The sequence below is a fragment of the Acanthochromis polyacanthus genome, chromosome 6 (assembly GCF_021347895.1).
Source record: "Acanthochromis polyacanthus isolate Apoly-LR-REF ecotype Palm Island chromosome 6, KAUST_Apoly_ChrSc, whole genome shotgun sequence".
In the NCBI taxonomy this organism is placed as follows: domain Eukaryota; kingdom Metazoa; phylum Chordata; class Actinopteri; family Pomacentridae; genus Acanthochromis; species Acanthochromis polyacanthus.
This window is the reverse complement of record NC_067118.1, coordinates 25,996,636-26,017,114: the sequence shown is the minus strand read 5'-3', so window position 1 is coordinate 26,017,114 and position 20,479 is coordinate 25,996,636. Positions and strand designations below refer to the sequence as shown.

At 44.5% G+C, this 20,479-nt stretch overlaps 1 protein-coding gene across 1 annotated transcript in view; it reads left to right on the top strand.

Annotated features, from left to right (window-relative positions):
- Positions 1-20,479, top strand: part of plxna2 (plexin A2) — a 149,632-nt gene that overhangs the window by 53,906 nt on the left and 75,247 nt on the right. The window contains 1 exon segment of the mRNA XM_051949196.1: positions 19,369-19,469. Within this exon segment, the coding sequence (XP_051805156.1) occupies positions 19,369-19,469 (101 nt within the window).

The window sequence follows — 20,479 nt, the reverse complement described above, 5'->3', positions numbered from 1 at the left end:
GCCCTTCTGTAGGGTGCTGTATCATTACTGACAGTCTTGAAATGCATAACAGCAGGTTTTCATCTCGAGATTTATCCTTAGGAATCTACGTATATCCACTATAGTGCATCTTTTGAAAAACCTCTAGACGTGCTGGTTGCATCATTTTGGATTTTCACAGGACTCACGCTTTGAGCTTTGCGTCTTCCCACTGTCCCTGTGCATCCTGTGATTGTGCAGATCTATTCTATGGATTCCTGCCAGATCACATGTTTGAGTCATGTTGCCTCCGTATGTGTGTGTGTGTGTGTGTGCTGTGCTGCCTCTATATTTAGACCGATAATCCAGCGATTTTGGTACTCGGCTGGGTAGCAGTGCCACCGGCAAACACAGTGATGAAGCGAAAAAGGTCATAGCTGTTTTGGGAGATTCGGCTGAGCTGCCTCCCAGACACATCTTCGACTTTTTCCCTCACCTCTTTTTCTGTCTTTTCCTGCGACTGCGTCATATGAAATGCCCCCTGAAATGTCTTACATTCCTGAAACACCTCGCTGCATTTAATATTGCATCAAACGCTGTAGATTTCAAACTGCATACCACATCTTTCAGTGCTGTAACAAAGCACACAAGGGTATGTATTACTAAGGCCTGCAAGTTTCACGTGGAGGATGCTTTATGCTTTATTTATTTGGTCATACCTTACGTACAGCCAGATAAACTGTGTCTACAGTAATACTCCGGTGCCACAACAATTCCAACAGATGCTCTAATCAAACAGGTAGAAAGAGTATTCATGTATGAATGGCAGCTGGAGCAGAGCTAATCCACTTGTGCTTTTGCCAGCTCATGCAAATTCAGCGTGTTGCATCTGCATGAGCGTTTGGCCTGGACTCGTCCCCAACGCCTGCAGCCTGTTTCACTCTTTCCCTGTCTTCCTCTCATTCATTACTCACCCCTCTGTTTCTTTCTCTTCCCCGTGTTTATTTTATCGGGATGTGTAGGCCTGAGAATGCAAATAAGCCTAAGCTGGTTTTTTAAACACAGTGACCATGTCTGTATATATTTGTGTTTACTGTACAGCATTTGGGGAGTTCAAGCCAAGAGGGACATTGAAGCACGCCTGACACTGTGGCCCATAGAGACCCTAAGCAGCATTCATTCTTTTTGTTGTTGGTTTATCAACCCAATGCAGCATCCAAGGATAAATGGTGACAACTACTCCAGTATCGAATGGGGTCTTATGGGGCCTGGATTATCAACATTTGTATGAGTCCTTTTCATTTCCTTTGTGGTGCATTGTGCTGTTATGGCCGTTGCCGCTCAGCAGCAGGGCGAGCACTCATCACACACAGCTGAGAATCAGCGACTGCATTATTGCGGTTGCTTTGGTCAGCGGCCAGTACACAGAGACCAGACCATGATGTATTATTCATGGGGAACAATCAAGATTTAACATCTGAAAGCGTTTTGAAGTGATACCTGTGGCGTGGCCTTAGTTCTGCCTGAAAAGGTTTTTGAAAACACACCTTCATAAAGAAAGAGAAAAAAACTCTGAAAATGCTCAGAAAAAGAATACAAGTGGTTACATTTTATCATGTCGTAATTAAATCCCAAGAAAAGAGGCAGGTGTTGACTTTGTAATGGAGCTCAATGGTTTTTGCAATGTTTTATGGCAGTGGCACACAGGACATAATAGACCTTAACAGACTTAATAGTGTTCCCAGTGAAATAGTGGCCCTCTAATTGCCAGCTCTTTATAAGGATAAGTGTGAAATTCCTGCTAGCATGACCAACTGAGGGATACTGAGCTGGCTTATAAAACAGACTCGTCTTTCATGGACAGACACACAGTCCTCCCCCTATAGAGGCGCTCAGCCATGTGCTGCTGTCACTCTCCACTACACTTTTGGCTCTTTAGCAAACATTAAACCCTCTCAGCCTCCAATCCTTGTATGCCATCCTTCCTCCCTTAGCCAGTGTCATGTATGGAACAGCAACATTACAGCTCACAGATTATCAAGCCTGGCAATTTCTTCCAGGTGCTCAGCTGTGAAATTTGAAATCCATGCATGAATTATTTCTTCGTTTTTCTTTTTTTTTAAACTTCTTTTTTTGTATGAGGTCTACTCACAGCCTGTTCTCCCTCCAAAAACACTCACCTCCCACCCTCAGAGTTTTCTGTTTCTCCTTCTCCCTTCACCTTATCCCCCAGAACATTTGTTTGGCTGGTAGGGTTAAATTGGGAGGAAATGGGTTCAGTGGTTATCAAGACAGGAGGAAATAGGATTCATTCACACCTCATCCAACCTTAGATTAGCTGACATGCTACTGGCTCATTATTATGAGGGACTTTGGTATGTATGACACTCTGATTTCACGTGTTAATGGGCATGGAACACATGATGGCTTACAGCCAGGCTTTCCACTGTGCATCGTAGGTGTGTGCAGACATGAAAAAGAGACTAGCAGCAATGCTGGCAGAATGCCTTTTGTTTCCCAATACCACAGTGTTTATTTTTTGTCAAACTCAAACACAGACATAAAATAGTTTATGTAAAAACTATGTTTTTTGGAAGGCTGAATGGAAAATATTGTCTCAATGTACACGACTCCTCTCTCCCACAGTCTCTACAAAGGTGGAGAGTGCAAAAGTAGCATGACCCTTAGAGCCACAATAGTCACAATAATCCATCCATCCATCCATCCATCATAGTAGATGGATGGATGGTTGCAATGACAGCAGACTATGCAGGACGTCCTACACATTTGTGTCCCTAATAACGTTTTTTCAGTTTCTTCTGTGGGATCCCCAAAGCCAGATGAGATCTGTAATCCCATCAGGAAGTTCTAAATCTACTCCAGGGTCTTCTCCCTGTTGGATATGCCTGGAAAACCTCCATAGGAAAGCACCTAGAAGGCGATTCATCCATCCATCCATCCATCCATTCTCTATACACCGCTTTATCCTCACTGGGGTCGCGGGGGGGGGGGTGCTGGAGCCTATCCCAGCTGACTCGGGCGAAGGCAGGGGACACCCTGGACAGGTCGCCAGTCCGTCGCAGGGCCACACATATAGACGAACAGTCACACTCGCATTCACACCTACGGGCAATCCAGAGTATCCAATTAACCTCAGCATATTTTTGGACTGTGGGAAGAAGCCGGAGTACCTAGAGAAAACCCACGCATGCACAGGGAGAACATGCAAACTCCATGCAGAAAGATCCCAGGCCCACCCTGGGAATCGAACCGGGGATCTCCTTGCTGCAAGGCAAACGTGCTAAGCACTACACCACTGTGCAGCCCTAGAAGGCGATTCAGATGCCCCAAATTACCTCTGCTGTTGCTATATTCTTTCAAAGCAAAGAAGCAATGACTCTATTTCAAGCTTCCTTACCTTATCTCTAAGGCTGAGTTCAGCCAATCTACAGAGGAACCTTATTTTGCCTACTTGTATCACTGATCTCATTCTTTCAGTCACTCACTGTTCACCCTGGCTGTCCGGTACATTGCCCTCATTACTGCTGACGCTGCACCAATCCATCTGTTCATCTCATGTGCCTTTGTGCCATCACTCATGAACAAGTTCCCAAAGTTCTTCAACCTCTTCACTTGAGGCAACTACTCACCCCCAACTCAATCAAAGCAATCCACTGCTTTTTGGCAGAGAAACAATAATCTGATGTGGAGGAAAACAGTCTGGCCAAAATAATGGACACCACAGCAGGGTAAAAAGAGCATAGGGTGAAACTCTTAGCACTTTGTATGTACTTTCCACTGTCAGCTTATTCTCAAGACTAAATAACAAAAGGGTGTCAGTCCACTGTCCCAACAAGTGTTGTCTTGCTGTCCCATGACCCTGTGCCGGCCCTAAGGGCAGTCTGCTTAGCTTGCAGCTGCCAGAAGTGAACCATGGGTTTGACCATTGACCCTTATCTCTGCGTTTTCACCAATCTGTCTGTCAATGGCACTTAGACAAAGAGTCCCAATAACTTGACTACCCACCATTACAGCATGGAGAACAATCAGGCGGCAGTCTTCCAGAAGGCAAGCGATCAGTGAAATGCACTGATTTCAGTTAGCAACTCTATGAAGTCCCACAGTCATCTCAGTCTTTCTCATGTCTTTTCCCGCGATCCCATTTTTTCAAAGCACAACTGAAGTTCAAAACCACAGTACTGAATACTCATCTGCTTTCCCTGAATGTTAAGTACTTTTCTGCATCCCACAGGGTGTAAAAATATCTTTTTCTCATAGGTTTCTGAGTGTTTCCAATATCCCCAGTTGCATTTGTGGTTACGTTTTGAATGTGAGTTTAAAAGATATAGTGCACCCAGTGTAGGTCTTTAACTGGGGTCAAATGAGGATTGTTATATATAGTACAACTGAGAAAACCTGAGGTGCCATATATATACCGCAACCATAAATTCTATACCACTGTTTATATAAAAGGAGCAACCTGAGCAAATGTTTCCTGTCATGCATGAGAAAACTGTGATGCCATGTGCCAACATATGGACCACACATCTGCATCCAATTCCGCCCTCAGTGGGGCTGATCATAAGAGTGGAACTGTGGTCATAGCTTACTAGCGTCTGTTTTTTTTGACAAACTCCAACAACAGACAAACATCTCCAGGGCATTCTGCTATCAGTCAGACAGCAGACACTGGGCTTGATAGATCTGCCATCATGTTTTATCTGGGATGTAAGTGCAGCAGGGTCAGTTTGGCAGCTGTTGTGGTGAGGGCCAGCAAATCAGTCGCATGGCCGCTTCCTTACTCAGGTGCTCTGCAGTTGGTGAGAGGAGCCCGGAGCTGCAGCTGAGAACCTTGGGTTTAGATTCTTTGCTACTTTCTTGACAGCTGCACTTGATATTGACACCTGGACAAATTAGGATAAATTCCCCTGTCAATACACGCATCCAATGTTATTGATGATGCCATTTAGCTTTTCATTCTGAAGAGACCACTTTCAACCCTGTCCCACTTGTCAAGCCTCCTTAATCGCAGGTGTTTGTGTACGTAGCTGTAGATGTGTGTGTGTGTTTGTGTGTGACTGAAGTTTTAAGTTTAAGACTGAAGTTGTTTCAGTTTAGTGGTCGTTTTATGCTTTCAGTTTCGTATTTATTTTTAGTGTGCATTTATTTTTTTAACTGTCTGTTTGATGTATGTAACTGCCTGCTTGCTTCTTAAGATTTGATTCAGTGTTTTCATTTTATTTCTTACAAGAAAAATGCACATTAATCAGCGTTTCTGAAAATGTGCCACAGTTTGCCAGATGGCTAATTTTCAGCTGCTATCCTGTGGCAAGATACTTAAACCAGTGACGTGATATTAATTTTGACCACATATGTACTCACTCTGTCTCTATTCTGCAATAATCTCAACGCCTGTTGATTACTGATTTGTTTTTCAGTTAAATTATTTTCCATAAAATGGAAAGTTGTGTGATTCAAGTTACTTTTTTCCAGATGTACTTTCTTTCATGAGATATGTTAGGTTTTTATCCATGACTATTGACATACATGCTCCATGTGTTTGGTTTAATGCATGTGCACTTTATTTGGATCTGTATGTGCTGTCTCTCAGCATTGGGAGTTCAGAGGTTGAATGAGTCAGTTCATCAAACTGAAAAGGTCACTCAACAGGGCACTTAGGGACGCCCCTACATTGAACTTGTTTTTGTATCATCCATCTATGTAACTACTGAGAGTCAGCTATTTTGTCCTCCGGATGACCGATATCTGTCCTTCCACCTTTTAGATATGTCCTAGCTATGTTTGACATGCCTGAATGTCGAGCTCTGTTTGCTCCCAGTGCACTAGCCCACCTAACAAAAGCACCTCATTTGCATTAGTCCCTGAGCAGGCATTGTTAATTGACTTAAGCCAGGATTAGTGTTAATCAGGTTTTGTGCCCTGGAAGCATTGGCCAATCCTAACCTCATTATTTGATAGCAGCACACGTCCTGCCAGCCCCCATCAAGCTGTTAATTAATAGAAGCCAGTGCACACCAGTGCCCCGGCCTGAACCCCCTCATACCTCCCATTTCCCCATCCGTCCCCCTCATTTCCCCCTCTCCCACTCTCACATCGAGGCCCCTCTCTGTTATAGCAGCAGAGCTCTCTACAGAGTAGCCCCCTGCACAAGCTGTAAATTTGGTGACTCGGTCAGCAGACTGTGTTACCAGTCCATGCAGCTGTCATTAAACAAGTGCTGCATCACTTGACCTCTGATTCAGGTGAAATTGTCTCCCAATTAATGAATTTCAAGCCCCATATGAGAGACCCCATGGCAGGTTTGTGTCTTTATGATCATGTGTGTCTGCACATCTCTCAGCACCAGCTCAAACCTCATAGGTGTCTCCACCCCAACCCCCCTGCAGGCATTTTCCACTGGCCCTCTGACATAATATGAGATAATGGGGATGTCTGATCCTTAGAGACTCTGACACCTCTGTTTCTGTCTGCCTGCTGTCTCCCAGAGTTTGCCATTAGCCTACTGACTGTTGCATGCATAAGTGATGCTCCTGAACAAAAAAATAAATATGCTTAAAATTTACGCATGCAATCTTCTGTTTTGCTGTGTTCTGGAGCTGTGAGGAGTTCTTCCAAAATTCTCCACAAGACAAATGCATGTTTAAGTTGGGGAGTGAAATAATGTTCTACAAAGGCAGCTAATTACATATAGAAGTAAACACTGAAGAGATGTGGCCAATTTTAAGCAAGAAATCATCCCAAAAATCACATAATGTTGCCAACCTGCCCTTGAACTTGCTTAAAGACCCTCATTATCGAGAAACATCCTGTTTATCTCTGAATAAGTTCCAATTGTAAGCCTTTGCCTGATATTGTGTCGCTGGGTTTATGTGCTGAATTCAGAGAAATTTAAGTCTCACTGTTGGTTCATGTGCAGTTTATGCTTTCGTATGAGCGGCTGTGTATGCTGGTAAATGTGTATGTGCGTGCATATGTGCATGCGCACTTTTGTCACTTTGTGAATGTGAGCCAAAGGAACAGTCCAGGAGCCATCCTTCCAGAATAATCAGCTCTATAATTAAGAGCTGTGAGTATGTCAACTGCCTTCATACAGCCCCCCTCCACCTCCCCACCTCCCTTTCTGTCTCTTTCACTCTCACTGTCTGTCTGCCTCTATAATGGCACAGCATTTGTCTGTTTCCTCCCTGTGCCTATGCAGAATGCTCATGACATTTATTGTGAAACTAATGGCAGTGCTTCAGTCCTCCTAATTGTAGGCTTTAATTGCAATAATTATTTACATGCCTAATTAGAGCCTAGAGAGTGTCAGGGAGAGACACGAGTGCCAGTTGAAGGAATCACGACAGGGTTTGTCAGGAGCCAGGCAAAGAGTAAAGCGAATGTAGTGGCAATGTTTGGTCTATAATTGGGGGAGCCGTGTCTCCAAGTGTCTCTGCCTCTTTCACTCTCACTTTCACAGTCCCTTTTTGCATCTGCTGGTTGCCTTCTTTCGGAGCACTGAGATGGGACTGCTATCGCCACATGAAGTGTAGTGTGGACAGTTTTAAATCGGAGCCCACACATGGCTGGATGGCAGCAGGCTCAGTCCACAGCACCATGGTAAAGGTGTTTATTAGAGATCTCAGGCTGACTGTGGACCGATCTTTCTTGTTTTAGAGGGACTGGCGGCTAATTTTACCACATCGCCAGCTCCCTTCTCAAGGGGCAAAAAGTGTGTGTGTGTGTGTGTGTGTGTGTGCATGCATCTTACATGTATTTGTCACTGAGTATGTTTGTCGTTGTGTGCCTTCTATCCAAGGCCTAGGTTCATGTGCCGCAGTTTGGCAGAAACTCAGGAGGTCTTTGTGTTTGTGTGTATGTGTACGTTTTACTGTGCGATGTGGTCATGCTGCCAGGACTGCAATATGCTCTTTGTCTGTCCTTCACAAGGCCGGTCTTCGTAAACAGGCTACAGCAGGAGAGCTTCTGGTTTTGATGGGCTACCCATGGCAGTTCAGCCCTTTCTTGTCTGCTTCTCTCCATTTGCTGGGGTTGAACAGCACATTCCCCAATTTTCCTCACGTCTTTCCCCCCTTTCTCTTCTCTTCGCCCCCTTTCTTCTCTCCTGTCAGAGCAGCGTCCGATGGGAGGACTCAATCCCACAATGCCATTCTCCTATCCCCTGCGGCTCACTTTGACAAAACTGTCAGGCCGAGCCCCGGTGATGGATGTAGTATTGTACAATGTGTGTAAGTGTGGGTCTGGGGCTGTGTATGTGAGTGTTTAAATGTTGCTGCAAAATGTGTGTGTTTTATGGTGTTAAAATAGGTCCAGTACCTCATTTTAGACTGCTACTGGGCAGAAGAGTAACCACTATATGCAGGGAGAACAATAAATCAGACCATGGATACCATTTACAGATGTATGTACCATAGACTTTGTACTGTATTTACCCCTGTGTGGGCCTAGGTCTGTGTTTTTGGCAGAGAAGTAAATGATAACACTCACATAGGAATACTGTATGTGGCAAATATTAGAGAAAATACTCACTGTCACAAATGTGAGATGTGATGTTTGTTAGAACACACGGACGCACACTCTTACAGCTGAAGATTTATCTGTGTCTGCTCGTACATATGCAGACACGCATTCAGCCAAAGGTGGAAGATGAATGTGCACGGATGGATAACATATCTCTAATGCAATATTTGAGGAAAAATATTAGAAAGAGCACAGGCTAGATAAGACCAGTGATTTAAACAGTGTGTCTGCTGACATCCTGTTGAAATATTACCCATCTTGCCGACTTGTAAATCAGATATTTCGAGCCATAAGGATCACATGGTGGCAACAGATAGGGCCACAGAGTGACGGATGGGGCTTCTTGGACAGAAAAACTACACGACAGATTTGTAGTGGACAAACACTGTTACCTACACTTTGAATGGAGGCGGTTTAAAGTTCATATGTGTAACCAAAAACAGTGCACACCTCAGAGACAAAGCATTTATTTATTTCGCGCTTTCCAAAAGCGACCGGGGAGCAGTTAATTTGGCTGCACAGAAGCAGCTGTCTGAGAATTGTGGGATGAGAGGGAGAAAGAGACAGAGGGTGGAGAGAGAAGGGAGACGAAGAGAGTGAGACACAAAGGCAGTTTGGGCTCATTATGTTGATTTTTCCTCTCCTGCCAAACAAAGACACCCAGGCACTTTTAGACACACCAGTGAAGATCACTCACAGCTTTCTTTCTCCCTCTCACCCCACAGAAATCCCTTATAAGACAATCTAATCATTTTCTTTCTTCTGCAGAGGATTGTTTTAACCTTTGTCTCTGTATTTTTCTTATGGAGTCAAATTGGGTCCAATCACGGACTCTGTTTCGGGGTCTGAAGAGGTCTTCCAGCCTCAGTAATAGCCGATGCTCATTAGCATATCAGCACAGAAGTCCAGCTGTGGAGTGTTTTGTCCATGCAAACATGAACAGAACACACAGTTTTGGATTACGAGAAGTGTCCCTTAGCACCTGAGCCTAGTAATCAGTGCCACCCTCCCTGTCTGTCTTCCTCACTTTTTGCAGACAAACATTCATCAAGGTACAAACACACATGCTTGCGCTTATGCACAGCCCTGACAGCAGCGGGGTGTAACCAAGCCCTTCATTTGTATGTACATCATGTACTCCGGGAGAGATGCTGAGACAAAGAGAACAAACATGCTTGCACACCCGCACGTACACACAATGTTACACACATACGCACATTGGCTTACAATAATAAAAAAAAACTAACACACTCAGACATGCACTGTGGAGTCCCTGTGTGGATCAGAATTCATTTCTGTCTGCTTTTACCCTCCAAATCAATACCCCCGTTGGTCGACAGACAGCCATAAGTGTGCCAGGGAGGCTCCATAGCCTTCACACCCTCCCCTTCCACAGACACACACACACACACACACACACACACACTCATGCCTGTTGATGTGTGATGGCCTCTGCTGCTTCCTTATTAACTCCTCACATGCTGACTGGAGCATACACCTCATTACTGGCTGCATTGACAGTCTGGGATCCCACTGAGAGATACTCAGGCAAGTTGGACTGAGACAGACAGGCCGGAGATGGATCGGAAGACAAAGAGGTACAGTGAAGCGACAAACATGACGAATGTCACAAAGACAAGCTGTCCAGACAGGTGGGCAAAAATAGGTTACGACAGGGAGATTGACAGATAAGAAAATCAGTGGAAAAGGCTCAATTGAATGAGGGCAGGAAAAGAAAAGACACAAACAAAGCTAATAATGAGGAGGGGCAGGTATGTAGACAGACATTGTGGATTTCACCGTCGTAGATATGGGCTGGCCTAGAGGTACAGAAAAACAGGGATGCAAGAGAAGGCAGGCTTCAAATGTGGGAGCATCACCCATGGAAACAAGCTCGCTAACAGTATTCACATTAATTTCCTTCTACTGCAGGTTAAGCATACTTGACCTCCATTGTTTTACAGCGTCACCAGTTTTACCGAACGGGCTAAAGATTTTCCAATCCCCTGCTAATTTCACATCATATTCAGAGCTGAAGTGGCTGCTTTTCCACATAAACTATACAGTTAGCATTAGTGATGTCTGATGGTGGCTAAGTGGTGGAATGTTGCCATTTATGACTGAAGCATAGCAGAAAAATAGACTGCGCCTAATTCGTAGCTTTTGTTTGAGGTATGTTGCAGAAGCACTTGAGCCCACGCGTGATGTAAAAATGTGTACATGCATTGTTTTAATCTGCTCTGAAGTACCAAAAAAAAGAAGCATTCATAGTGTTAGCATCCAAATGAGTTGATTTACTAAGCTAATTTTGAATGTAATTAAGTATACTAAACTGGGATGCATCATCATGGCATGGCAGTGTGTCACTTTTTATGTCCGTTTTTGCATGAGTGCACATACACAGTCACAAACACTCTTAGGCACTTTCACAGCTCCCTGTTTCTATCTCTTAAATGTCAGTGTGGGCCTTTAAACAAGTTGCCAGTGAGCGAGCATGGTGCAGGGGGGCCGAGAGTTCAAAGTGGTCGGGCAGCATGGATGTAATTTCCTCCTTTTAGCCTCCTGACTGAATTACTGAGCAAAGAGGCCACCTCGACTGGGAGCCGCAAAGGAGAGCGAACACGGGAGCGTGGAAGAGCGGGTTCAGGAGGGGAAAAGGAGTAGGGGAAGAGATGGGGAGATAAGTGGAAAAGAAAGGCGAGAAAGGGTCAGGAAAAGAGCCAGCGACTCTCCGATCATATCATCAGTATCCATCTCCACATCTTTGCTATGTATAAGGAGGTGCACACGGTATCTGGAAAGCAGTAAAGGCTGTGGAGGGATCATTAGCAGCACTTGACATTGTGCTTTTAAGTGAAGCTGCTAAGTCATGCATGAGTAAATGGACGTGTTTTTTTAATGCTCAGGTTATTACCTAGCACAGCGTTCCATTTAAGGTTGGTTATTTACAGTAAGAAACGTCATGATGGACAGACTAAAAGAAAGCCAGAAATGGGTAAAAATCTGATGTTTCTCTCTGCGTTTTTTTATAAGCATTGTTTTTGATACAAGTTATTGAACGGTGTTATGGGCATTTTAAAGATGTTGGCATCAAGGCCTTTAGTGATCTGCAGCATAAAGAAAAACACAGTTGAAGTTCAATCAAAACACACCCACTTTTCAGTCCAGCCTATTCCCCTCCTCTCCTTGCCCAAAAAGGGGATTGAAGCCATACATAATTGATACACTCCTAGCTGTATTGACTGGTTGGATTTTTCATCCTCCACTCTGGTCGATTCCCTCACTCTATTATTTCTACACTCGCACTCCCTCCGCTGCCTCGCTGCCCCCCACCCCCCACGACTCCTCCCTCCAGTCTGTAATACCTAAACACACACTCACAAACTGACATAAACAGAGATTAGGAGACAGGCCCATCTCCCTCCTCCACCTTCATTACTGCCCACCGCCCCATTTTGTCTTTAATCCATATATTTGGCCAACAGTATGGGAGGGAATGAGGAACTTAATACCCAGAGCTGAGCGGACCAGTGCACTGCTTTTGAAGGCTTTGCAATGTAGATTTAAAGATTTTTTAAAAGAAATTTGGCTTTCTTAAGTTTGTACTGCATTAGCTGCTGTCAGCAAGAGTAACAGTGTTCAAAACCTATAATTTAGTTTCATATCTCAGGATGAATATTTCAGTATTCTTAGGCAGGTATTTATTTTATCTAGCAAAAATGTGATTTTGCTACTCTTTGTCTCACACATGTTAATACTTAGAGCTCCCTTTTTTACATACAACCACTGCACTATTGTATGCTTTATGACCCTTGGAGACACCTCCGTCCACAGAAAATCCTTCGAAAGAGATCTCAGTTTATGTTTTCCACTGCAACCACTACAGCAATTATTATACATTACAAGACATGTCAGGAAGAAAACACTGAACTGTATCATTACCGCTTTAAACAAACAGTTATTGTTCCTGGATCTGCATTATCACTTAATGACCACTTGGTTTCAGAGTTCAAACTGCGGTCAGAAGGCACATGCTTGACCTGTTCCTCCCCCCCCCCTCCCCCCCCCCCCCTTTTTTTTTTTTTTTACTGCCTGGCAGTTTGTCTCCTACCAGTCTGTTACTTCTGATGAGCTGCCAGGGACTGAGGGGTGTTGGGAGAGTGGGAGTGGGGGGCTCAGAGCCCTAAAATGGGGTGGAGGTGGGGTTGTCTGTGGGCAATCGATGGTGCTTGTTATGGGGATTTGGGGGAAAAAAAATTGAACAATTTCTCCTTGATGTCCACTTTAGCCTAGCGTCAGTCAGTGTGGCTGTCTCGGTTATTGTGTTTGCATTTTGATATCTCCTTCTGACGAGCTCCTTTCACCCTTTTGTTCTATCTTTAAACCCAGACTTATGATGCTACAGTGTCTTGATGTTTTCAATTGACCCAAATCTAGGAGCTCAGGCCAAATCCAATAAACAAAATGAACGTTTGCGCATGTGTATGAGCAAGTGTTTTGCCTTTGAGTGGGTGAATACACAGAGAGAAATAAGGAAATAGATGCACTAAGAGACCGGGCTGTGACAATAAAGGTTAAAAGCTCCCATTTTTACACCTAATCATGTTTGGAGTGTAGGAGATGGCTGTTTGTAGATGAGGCGAGCTGTATCTTTTCATTTTGCGTCCGCTTTTCCTCTCTCGCGTTTAGCCTCTTAAAATCAATGGGTAATATTTTCGGTGAATGCTATCTCCTCCACTTCAAAATCAGTTATTCTAAAAATCACCCACTATAAAAGGGTCTGACCTTCAGAAAAAGCACTAATGCACAACCGTTCCGTATCTCCCATTGAATTTACTTTACTTCCATGTATCTGGAACCTATCCGGCATTAGTGCTGTAGACAGTTCTTTAATGAATGTTATACAGTTGCAAAAATCAATATTGTGCATTTCTGCACAAAACTTGTTTCTCTCAAATGGCTTGTCAAGGAGCCCTCTGACATCTGTAACAAGAACAGCAGCAGAAACAAGCATTTTTAAAAGCAGTTTGTTTCAGCGCGGAGCACAGCGGCAGATAGCTACAGTATGTCTCCAGGGGAAAAAGCAGTTGTAGTTTTTTGTGTACATGATGGGGAGTGTTTTTATGCGCTGCCATTATGTGCACATGTAGCTGTAATTAATTACTTTTAAACATTTGCTTTTGGAATGTGGGTTTTAAGCCATCTTCAAAGCTCCCAGCTGTTGTGGTATCTTTGCACATTCAACTCAAAGCCTCCAAAGGATCAGCACCCGCACCCACCCCAACAACCACGAACATGCCCCTGTTCTGTCCTTAATCAAGCTGGGCGTAATTGGTCTGAGTGTTGAGGCCCGATTATCCTTGGACCAGCCACAACACTTCAACAGAACCCCTCACCTCTTTTCTCAGGGACCGCCAAGGCTTAGGACGGATACTGATGATTGGGTTGAACCACAGACTGACCTCCGTCTCGAACTACAAAGTTTAACAGAGTCAGTAGGGATTGGCGGCCCTCGCTTTAGATGCAGAGTTGATTTTTGTCGTCGCTGTTACTGTGAGAGAATGCCAGTCCTTGCGGGCAGATGTCAACAAGCTGGAGGAAATGGCTCTGCCGCAACACTACAGTGGGGATTTGTTTGGGTCTTAGAGAGTACAGTGGATGGATTTTGTGAGTTTGAGGAATAGAGGGACCAGCAGGAGGAGGAGGAGGAGGAGGAGAGAGTGAGAAAGGGACAAGGGAGATGTAGCGGCTGTCCTGAGGAAGAGCCTCAGTAGGATTACTAGAGCAGATTAAAGGGTGGCCTGTCAGGGAAAAGGCTCAGATGTCCTTGTGTAGGTTGCCTGAATGCAAGAAACACTGGCTGCAGGGTCACTGTGGGAGTGAGAGACTCAGGAGCCTGTAGATTTCATTGGTTTTCATTCATTCAGCAGCAAGTATTTGCTCTGCTTTTGTGCCTTTGTCATTAGGCCCGCTCAAACACACACACACTCAGATACACCCCTCCTATGCTTTCCCTCTTTCTCTCTGCTGGAATGGGTATTGTGTTCATGATCGATGTGCCTCATTCCAGTGACGTGGTAGCCTGGCTAACTCTCATTAAAAATGGATAGGGTGTAGGGGAGCCGTCAGTGTGCATGTGTCTGCTCTATACATGCTTAAAAGTAGGTGTAGATGGCAGGAAGTCCCAGAGGTGCCAGCTGTTTACCGTGCACTGCTCGAGGTTTCCCAGGTTGGAGGAGGCAGTGGTGGTGGTAGATGTGGGGGTGTTCCTGAGGTCAGAGCCAGGGCTGTTGCCTTGACAACAGCTTGCAAAATAGCTTCCTCTCCATTACTGGTGACGGTGGGATTTTTCTCTTTCTGTTGCTTCCTCTGTCGCTCAACATGGTGAGGCACATCTGGCAACACAGAGACCAGCTCCCATCAGAACACAGAGCAGTGGGCTGTTTCCTCTCTGTTCCGTCCTGCTTTATCCATTTTGTTTTTCTTTTTTAGTCCTTCTTTTTCTGTCTTCTCTACCGACTCTGTCCCTGTGCCCCCATCCATCACAGAGGTGCAGCGAGCATGGCTGGGTCTCAGGGCGGCAGGGCAGAGGAGCTGAAATGGAGCCACCATTCATTCTCAGGCCACGGAGACAGTGGAACAGATGAAAGCGTTCCTGCTGCTCTCTAATGCACATACATTGTCAGCCCCTCTTGGGTGCCACAGCCAAATGCCTCTATCCTCTGCTGTGTTCATCTCCACTCAGAATGAAATTAAGAAACAGGGACCCGACACTGTGTGTGGTGCAGATAAACTTGGTGAGAAGGGAAACAAAAGAACGAAGATTTGCCTTTAAGTATTTAATAAAAGTTTGAGAGCAGATGCAGAATCACACTTGAGCATGGATCAGAGCAGCTTTCAAAACTGCCTGAGGACCAGCAGAAGAAAACCGGATATGTTCATACCTGTATGTAAGTGGCATACATGACCAGACATAGAAACTTTGCCTTCCGAAAAGCAAGAATTAGATCTGTGGTGCTTGAACATGGTTCTGGTTTGGGTTGGCTTTGTGGTTCGGTAAGTGTGACTGCTCTTGTATGTGCAGGGGAAAGATAAATACATGATGCAGGGTAAAATGAAATGTTCAATCACAATGTGCAGTGGGATTTTTGCCCTTTCTTATCTTGAAATACTAGAAATGAGGCAACCCATTTAATCTTCCCACCTTTGTAATACTGTCACGTCACTGTTTTCCTTTTTCTTTATACACAACTGCAACTAAAAGGGGCTGAGTATATATTTTTTTATAATGCCACAGAATGAAAATTCTGCTGCTGGTGGCCCCAAATGGCAGCAAGAGGCTGCCAGGTTAATGCTACATTACTTCATTACACAAAAAATAATATTAGATGATATTAAAAAAGAATTCTCTGTGCTCCCACTGTTGCTGTTTGATTTTGTGATTTTGGTTGATAGAAAATGTGACTGTTTGTATTGAGGTGTTGTTAAGGCTGTTATGTGTTAATACTGCTGCCTAAATCCCCTGCTATACATTTCAGTAAAAGAAAGAATAGGGCTGCGTTAGTGAGGGCTTGGCCGTAATCATGAAAGCTGCGGCCTATTCAGCAGGAGACTTTGAAAGAGAGGAAGCTGTTTTAACCCTCGACTGTCAGTCAGTCACCCAGGTTTGCTCCAGTATGCGATTCCGCTGTAGCCTCTCTGGTTGAATAACCCCCTGCTAAGGTCATCTTAAGCTGGAATTTGATTTGCATTCACTTAAGTGGATGGAGCACAGTGCTGCTCCCTGACAGTGCTCAGTCTACCTCAGGTCAGCTGTGGGTGTGAATGCAAACAGAGGCAGAGAAAGTTGGAGACGTTGCCCGGATCACATGCCGAGCTTCTTTGTCTTTCTTGAAAACACAGGAACAACAATCTGCACATCCGTTATGGCACTGTGCGTGTGTGCATGCAAACACACACACACACACACACACACACACACACACACACACACACACACACATGCACACATACGCACACATACGCGCAGTGGGAGAAGGGGCTTCACTGTGCAGCCCTGCTGTGTTGAGTGACTATTGCGTGTGCTGGGCAACAGCTGCTGTGATCCCCCCCTCACCCCGTCTACCCCCCCCCCCCCCCACACACACACACACACACACACACACACACACACACTCTCTCCTCACCTCCACTACTGGCCCATGCTGCTCTAAACATCAATACACTCACAGGGACACACACACACACACACACACACACACACACACACATATGTGTGTTTATAAATGCACATCACACAGAAGCACACTTTCTCTCTTAATCTGTGCTTTTTTTCAGTTCACATTTTTTTGTTTACCTGTTTACCTTGCTCTCCTTCTTCCACAATACCCCCCCATCCCGAGCTTGTTTTTTGTCACTGTTAAGTCTTTACTGTATCAGCTGACAATTTTCTGTGTTTTTCTATCTGCTTCATAAGGAACACCCCAAGCTCCCCCCCCCAACTACTCTCTGACTTTCCCCCACTGACAGCTGTCTCCATACTGTAACCCTTTCATGATCCTGGGCCTCTGTGAAAGTTACACTCTAAAGTTTCACCAGCCTCACGCATGTTTTGAGAAGGATCTGAAGACGTTTTTTGGGTGAAGAGAGATTCAGAGGCTTTGGGATACACACACAGGCTGTGTGTTGCTGCTTCCTGCGCCAAGTCCCGTTCCTGGTGGGCTTGTTTGTCATCAGTTGCAGCTTCTGCTGCTGATGTGACCCCGTCTGCAGCTCATTACAGCATGCCACCTGTTTGTCCCGAAGCTAGACAAGACACACACATACACACAAATAGAGTTTGTTGAGGTGACAGGGGGTTAATATAACAGGAGTGTCCATGGTGGAACTGCCACACGGACTGTTAACGTCCCACCGTGTCAATGGCTCTCTTTGTCCTGCGGGCCCGTCTTTTCTGTTGCCGCAGGGTTTGGGACCAGGCAGACAGGTGGACGGTTATTGAGCTTTTGAGGGGCACAGACAAAACAAAGAGAGCATATATAGGCTGCAACACATATAGCTCGGAGTTTTCACAGCAGCTGACAGGTCTGCTGACTGCACCTTTTCAGTAGGCCATGCAATAGCAGACACATGTTACGAATTTTGCTGTCAGCTGTTTTGAAATTTGATGCTTTACTTACAATACGGACAAGCTTTTGATGGACACCCCTGCTGTCATTTCTTCCAAGCTGACAATTAATTCCAGCCCGTGGTGCTAACAGCAATTAATATCACCCAATTGTGGGCGATATGCGCGGGGTCAGAAAAACACTTAATAGGTGTTATTTGCACCCTTCATTCACTCCCCCACATTTTACGGAGGAGCCACTCATTAGGCATTGATCTGAGCCAGAGCTGAACAGGGCGCACACTGTCAGTGTCTGCTGTCATTATCCAACAAGGTAATTGCCAGGAAATTGAAAGACATACAGAACTAAAAAAATAATAAAATAATAAAATAACTGGATCTACGTCAGACTCTACAATTCACTTTTTCGGCCCTGGCTTTTTTCTTTGTGGCTGTGTTCATGTGTTGTACAGTGGTGGTGTTTTTGATGCTTTATGTGTCTGTGTGTGCGCATTTACTCCCCTGCTGACACAGTGAGATGCAGGTGTGAGTAAGGCGGCCCCATGAGACACTTAAAGGCAGACAAACACACACACGTACACACACAAACACACACACTGACCTCTGCTTCTACAGACCTCTCTGCAGAACAAACAGACTTATTGCCATGTGAGTGAGCAGAACGTTATCTGGCAGACAAAGAGATACAGACAAAGACACAACTACATTCACACACACACATTGATATATGTGTATAAATCGACCTAGGGATGAGTACATGTTATGTAGCAGCTGAAAATAGGCCTGTGGATCGCACAACAACTCAGCTGACTCATACTCTCAGTATTTGGCGAGCTGAGGAGATGTGTTTGAAGCTTGCACTTCTCTGGAGTGCTGTGTTCATGTACAGTATGTAAATTCTCAGCCCCGTGTTTGTTTAGGTACAGCATCAGTCGTTTATATTCCTACAGCAGGCACAAGGATGTTCATTCCTGATTTACATGATTCTGCCGGCATGGATTGGAGTGACATGAAGGTGTGAAGTGTGTTTACTTTGTGCTGAAAGTGCTTATTCAAATTTATTGCTGCTGACAATTGAAACAGGTTTTACTTTGAAACACCAATTTTACTCTCCATTCGTTCATATATTACATTACAACTGTGGTAATTACTTTCCATTTTTACGCTGATGCAGCAGTCAGCAGATAAAGTAGTTGTTAGGATTAAGATTTTTTTGTTGTTAAACTCGAACCTGACAGGTTATGCATTTTTGCGATCAAGCTGGAACGTTCTCTTCTGAACGCGCCTCCTCGTGTAAGTGTGTTTGCTCAGGCTCTACCTAGGTGGACAGATGCCCTGCTGGACACAAAAGCCCATTGATGGCAGAGAAACAGCTTTCTCTGGCCAACTGATCCCAGCTGCTCACAGCTGTTTGTGTGGCTAAATGCAACAGTTGGCTGAGCAGTTGACACCTCGCACATCAACATGTGGGGCAACATACAGCATTATGTGTGTCAGGCCAACAAAAATAATTAACATTGTTTTATTTTGAAGGAGTCCGAATGATGATTTCTTTTTTTCTTAGCTTTTGTAACTGCTTTTGGGAAAGCAAGCGCTCTATTATTCATCTGTCAGAATGTGACTATATGAGTGAACAAGCCTCCGAAATTCACACACATAAACACATTTATGCTTGTCTTTTTTTGCATGTTGTGGTGTCTGTCTGGCTGCCCTCTGACAGTGACCCTTTAATGTGCTTTCAGGTCACCCAAGTTCCCATCGAGTCATGCGAGCAGTACGGGACCTGTGGAGAGTGTCTGAGCTCTGGAGATCCACACTGTGGCTGGTGTGTTCTGCATAATATGTGAGTATCCCTCAGTCACCATCAGGTCTGTTTATAGACCTTTTTTTTCATATCGACATCTCCAATAAATTGCCCACACAATGGCAGGCAGGTTATTTTTTTCAAACGTATATCTCATATGAAATAGAGTTTGAGGAGAGGTGGCAGCGTCTGACTGGAAATGAATAATTCTGCCTCAGATATACAGAGGTTTTTTTTGTTGTTGTAGTCAAAACGTTTGCTGCCCTGTTTTGACATGACGTGATATCATTCAGCCTATGCATGGTTTGTTGGGATCTAAAAAGACCGACAAAAAAACACAAAAAGACTCGTTTTTTGACAGCTTGCCCTGCCTAGAAGAGTCATATATGCATTTTGATGTGCCTATGTATTCATAATGGACATGGTTTAGATGAGTTGACGCTGAACTGTGAGAAAGTTCAGGGATATTTACTTCTCACCCCAAGAGCAAGCACAGAAGCCATGAGTGACACCTGCTGGAGCTGAATAATTACTGCAGCAGAACTAACTTCTGGAAAGCCAGACAGGAGGGAAAAACTCATAGAAAAATGGCAGCACACACTTGAAAACACATATATTTATTATATATTGCACCTGAGTTATTCATTGCGATGTTTATCTTTAAATGGACCTGGTGTGGTTGTATTTAAATGGAATGAAAGCGAGGGTGTACTGGGGATAGAAGATGAATACAACACAATGCTAAATACGCTGAAAGATATTCTGCTCCGTCTCCCTCTTTGTTTCTTAAGCACACACATTCTGTCATCAGTCTGAGCTTTTTCTTCGCTGCTACGTCTTGAATTCCCCACTCACCACCCCTCCGAAATGCAGACCCTCTCTCTAAAGGTATAGCTGAATATTTGTGTGTGTCAAAGCGCCGCTGCAATCATCATTATCGTGATGGCGGCCCCTGCAAAGTGCACTTAAAGTAATTTACATCACTCCAAAGCTGGGACAGGACAAATAATTGCCTAGCGACAAGGTAATTCAGCATGTGCTTGCAAAGG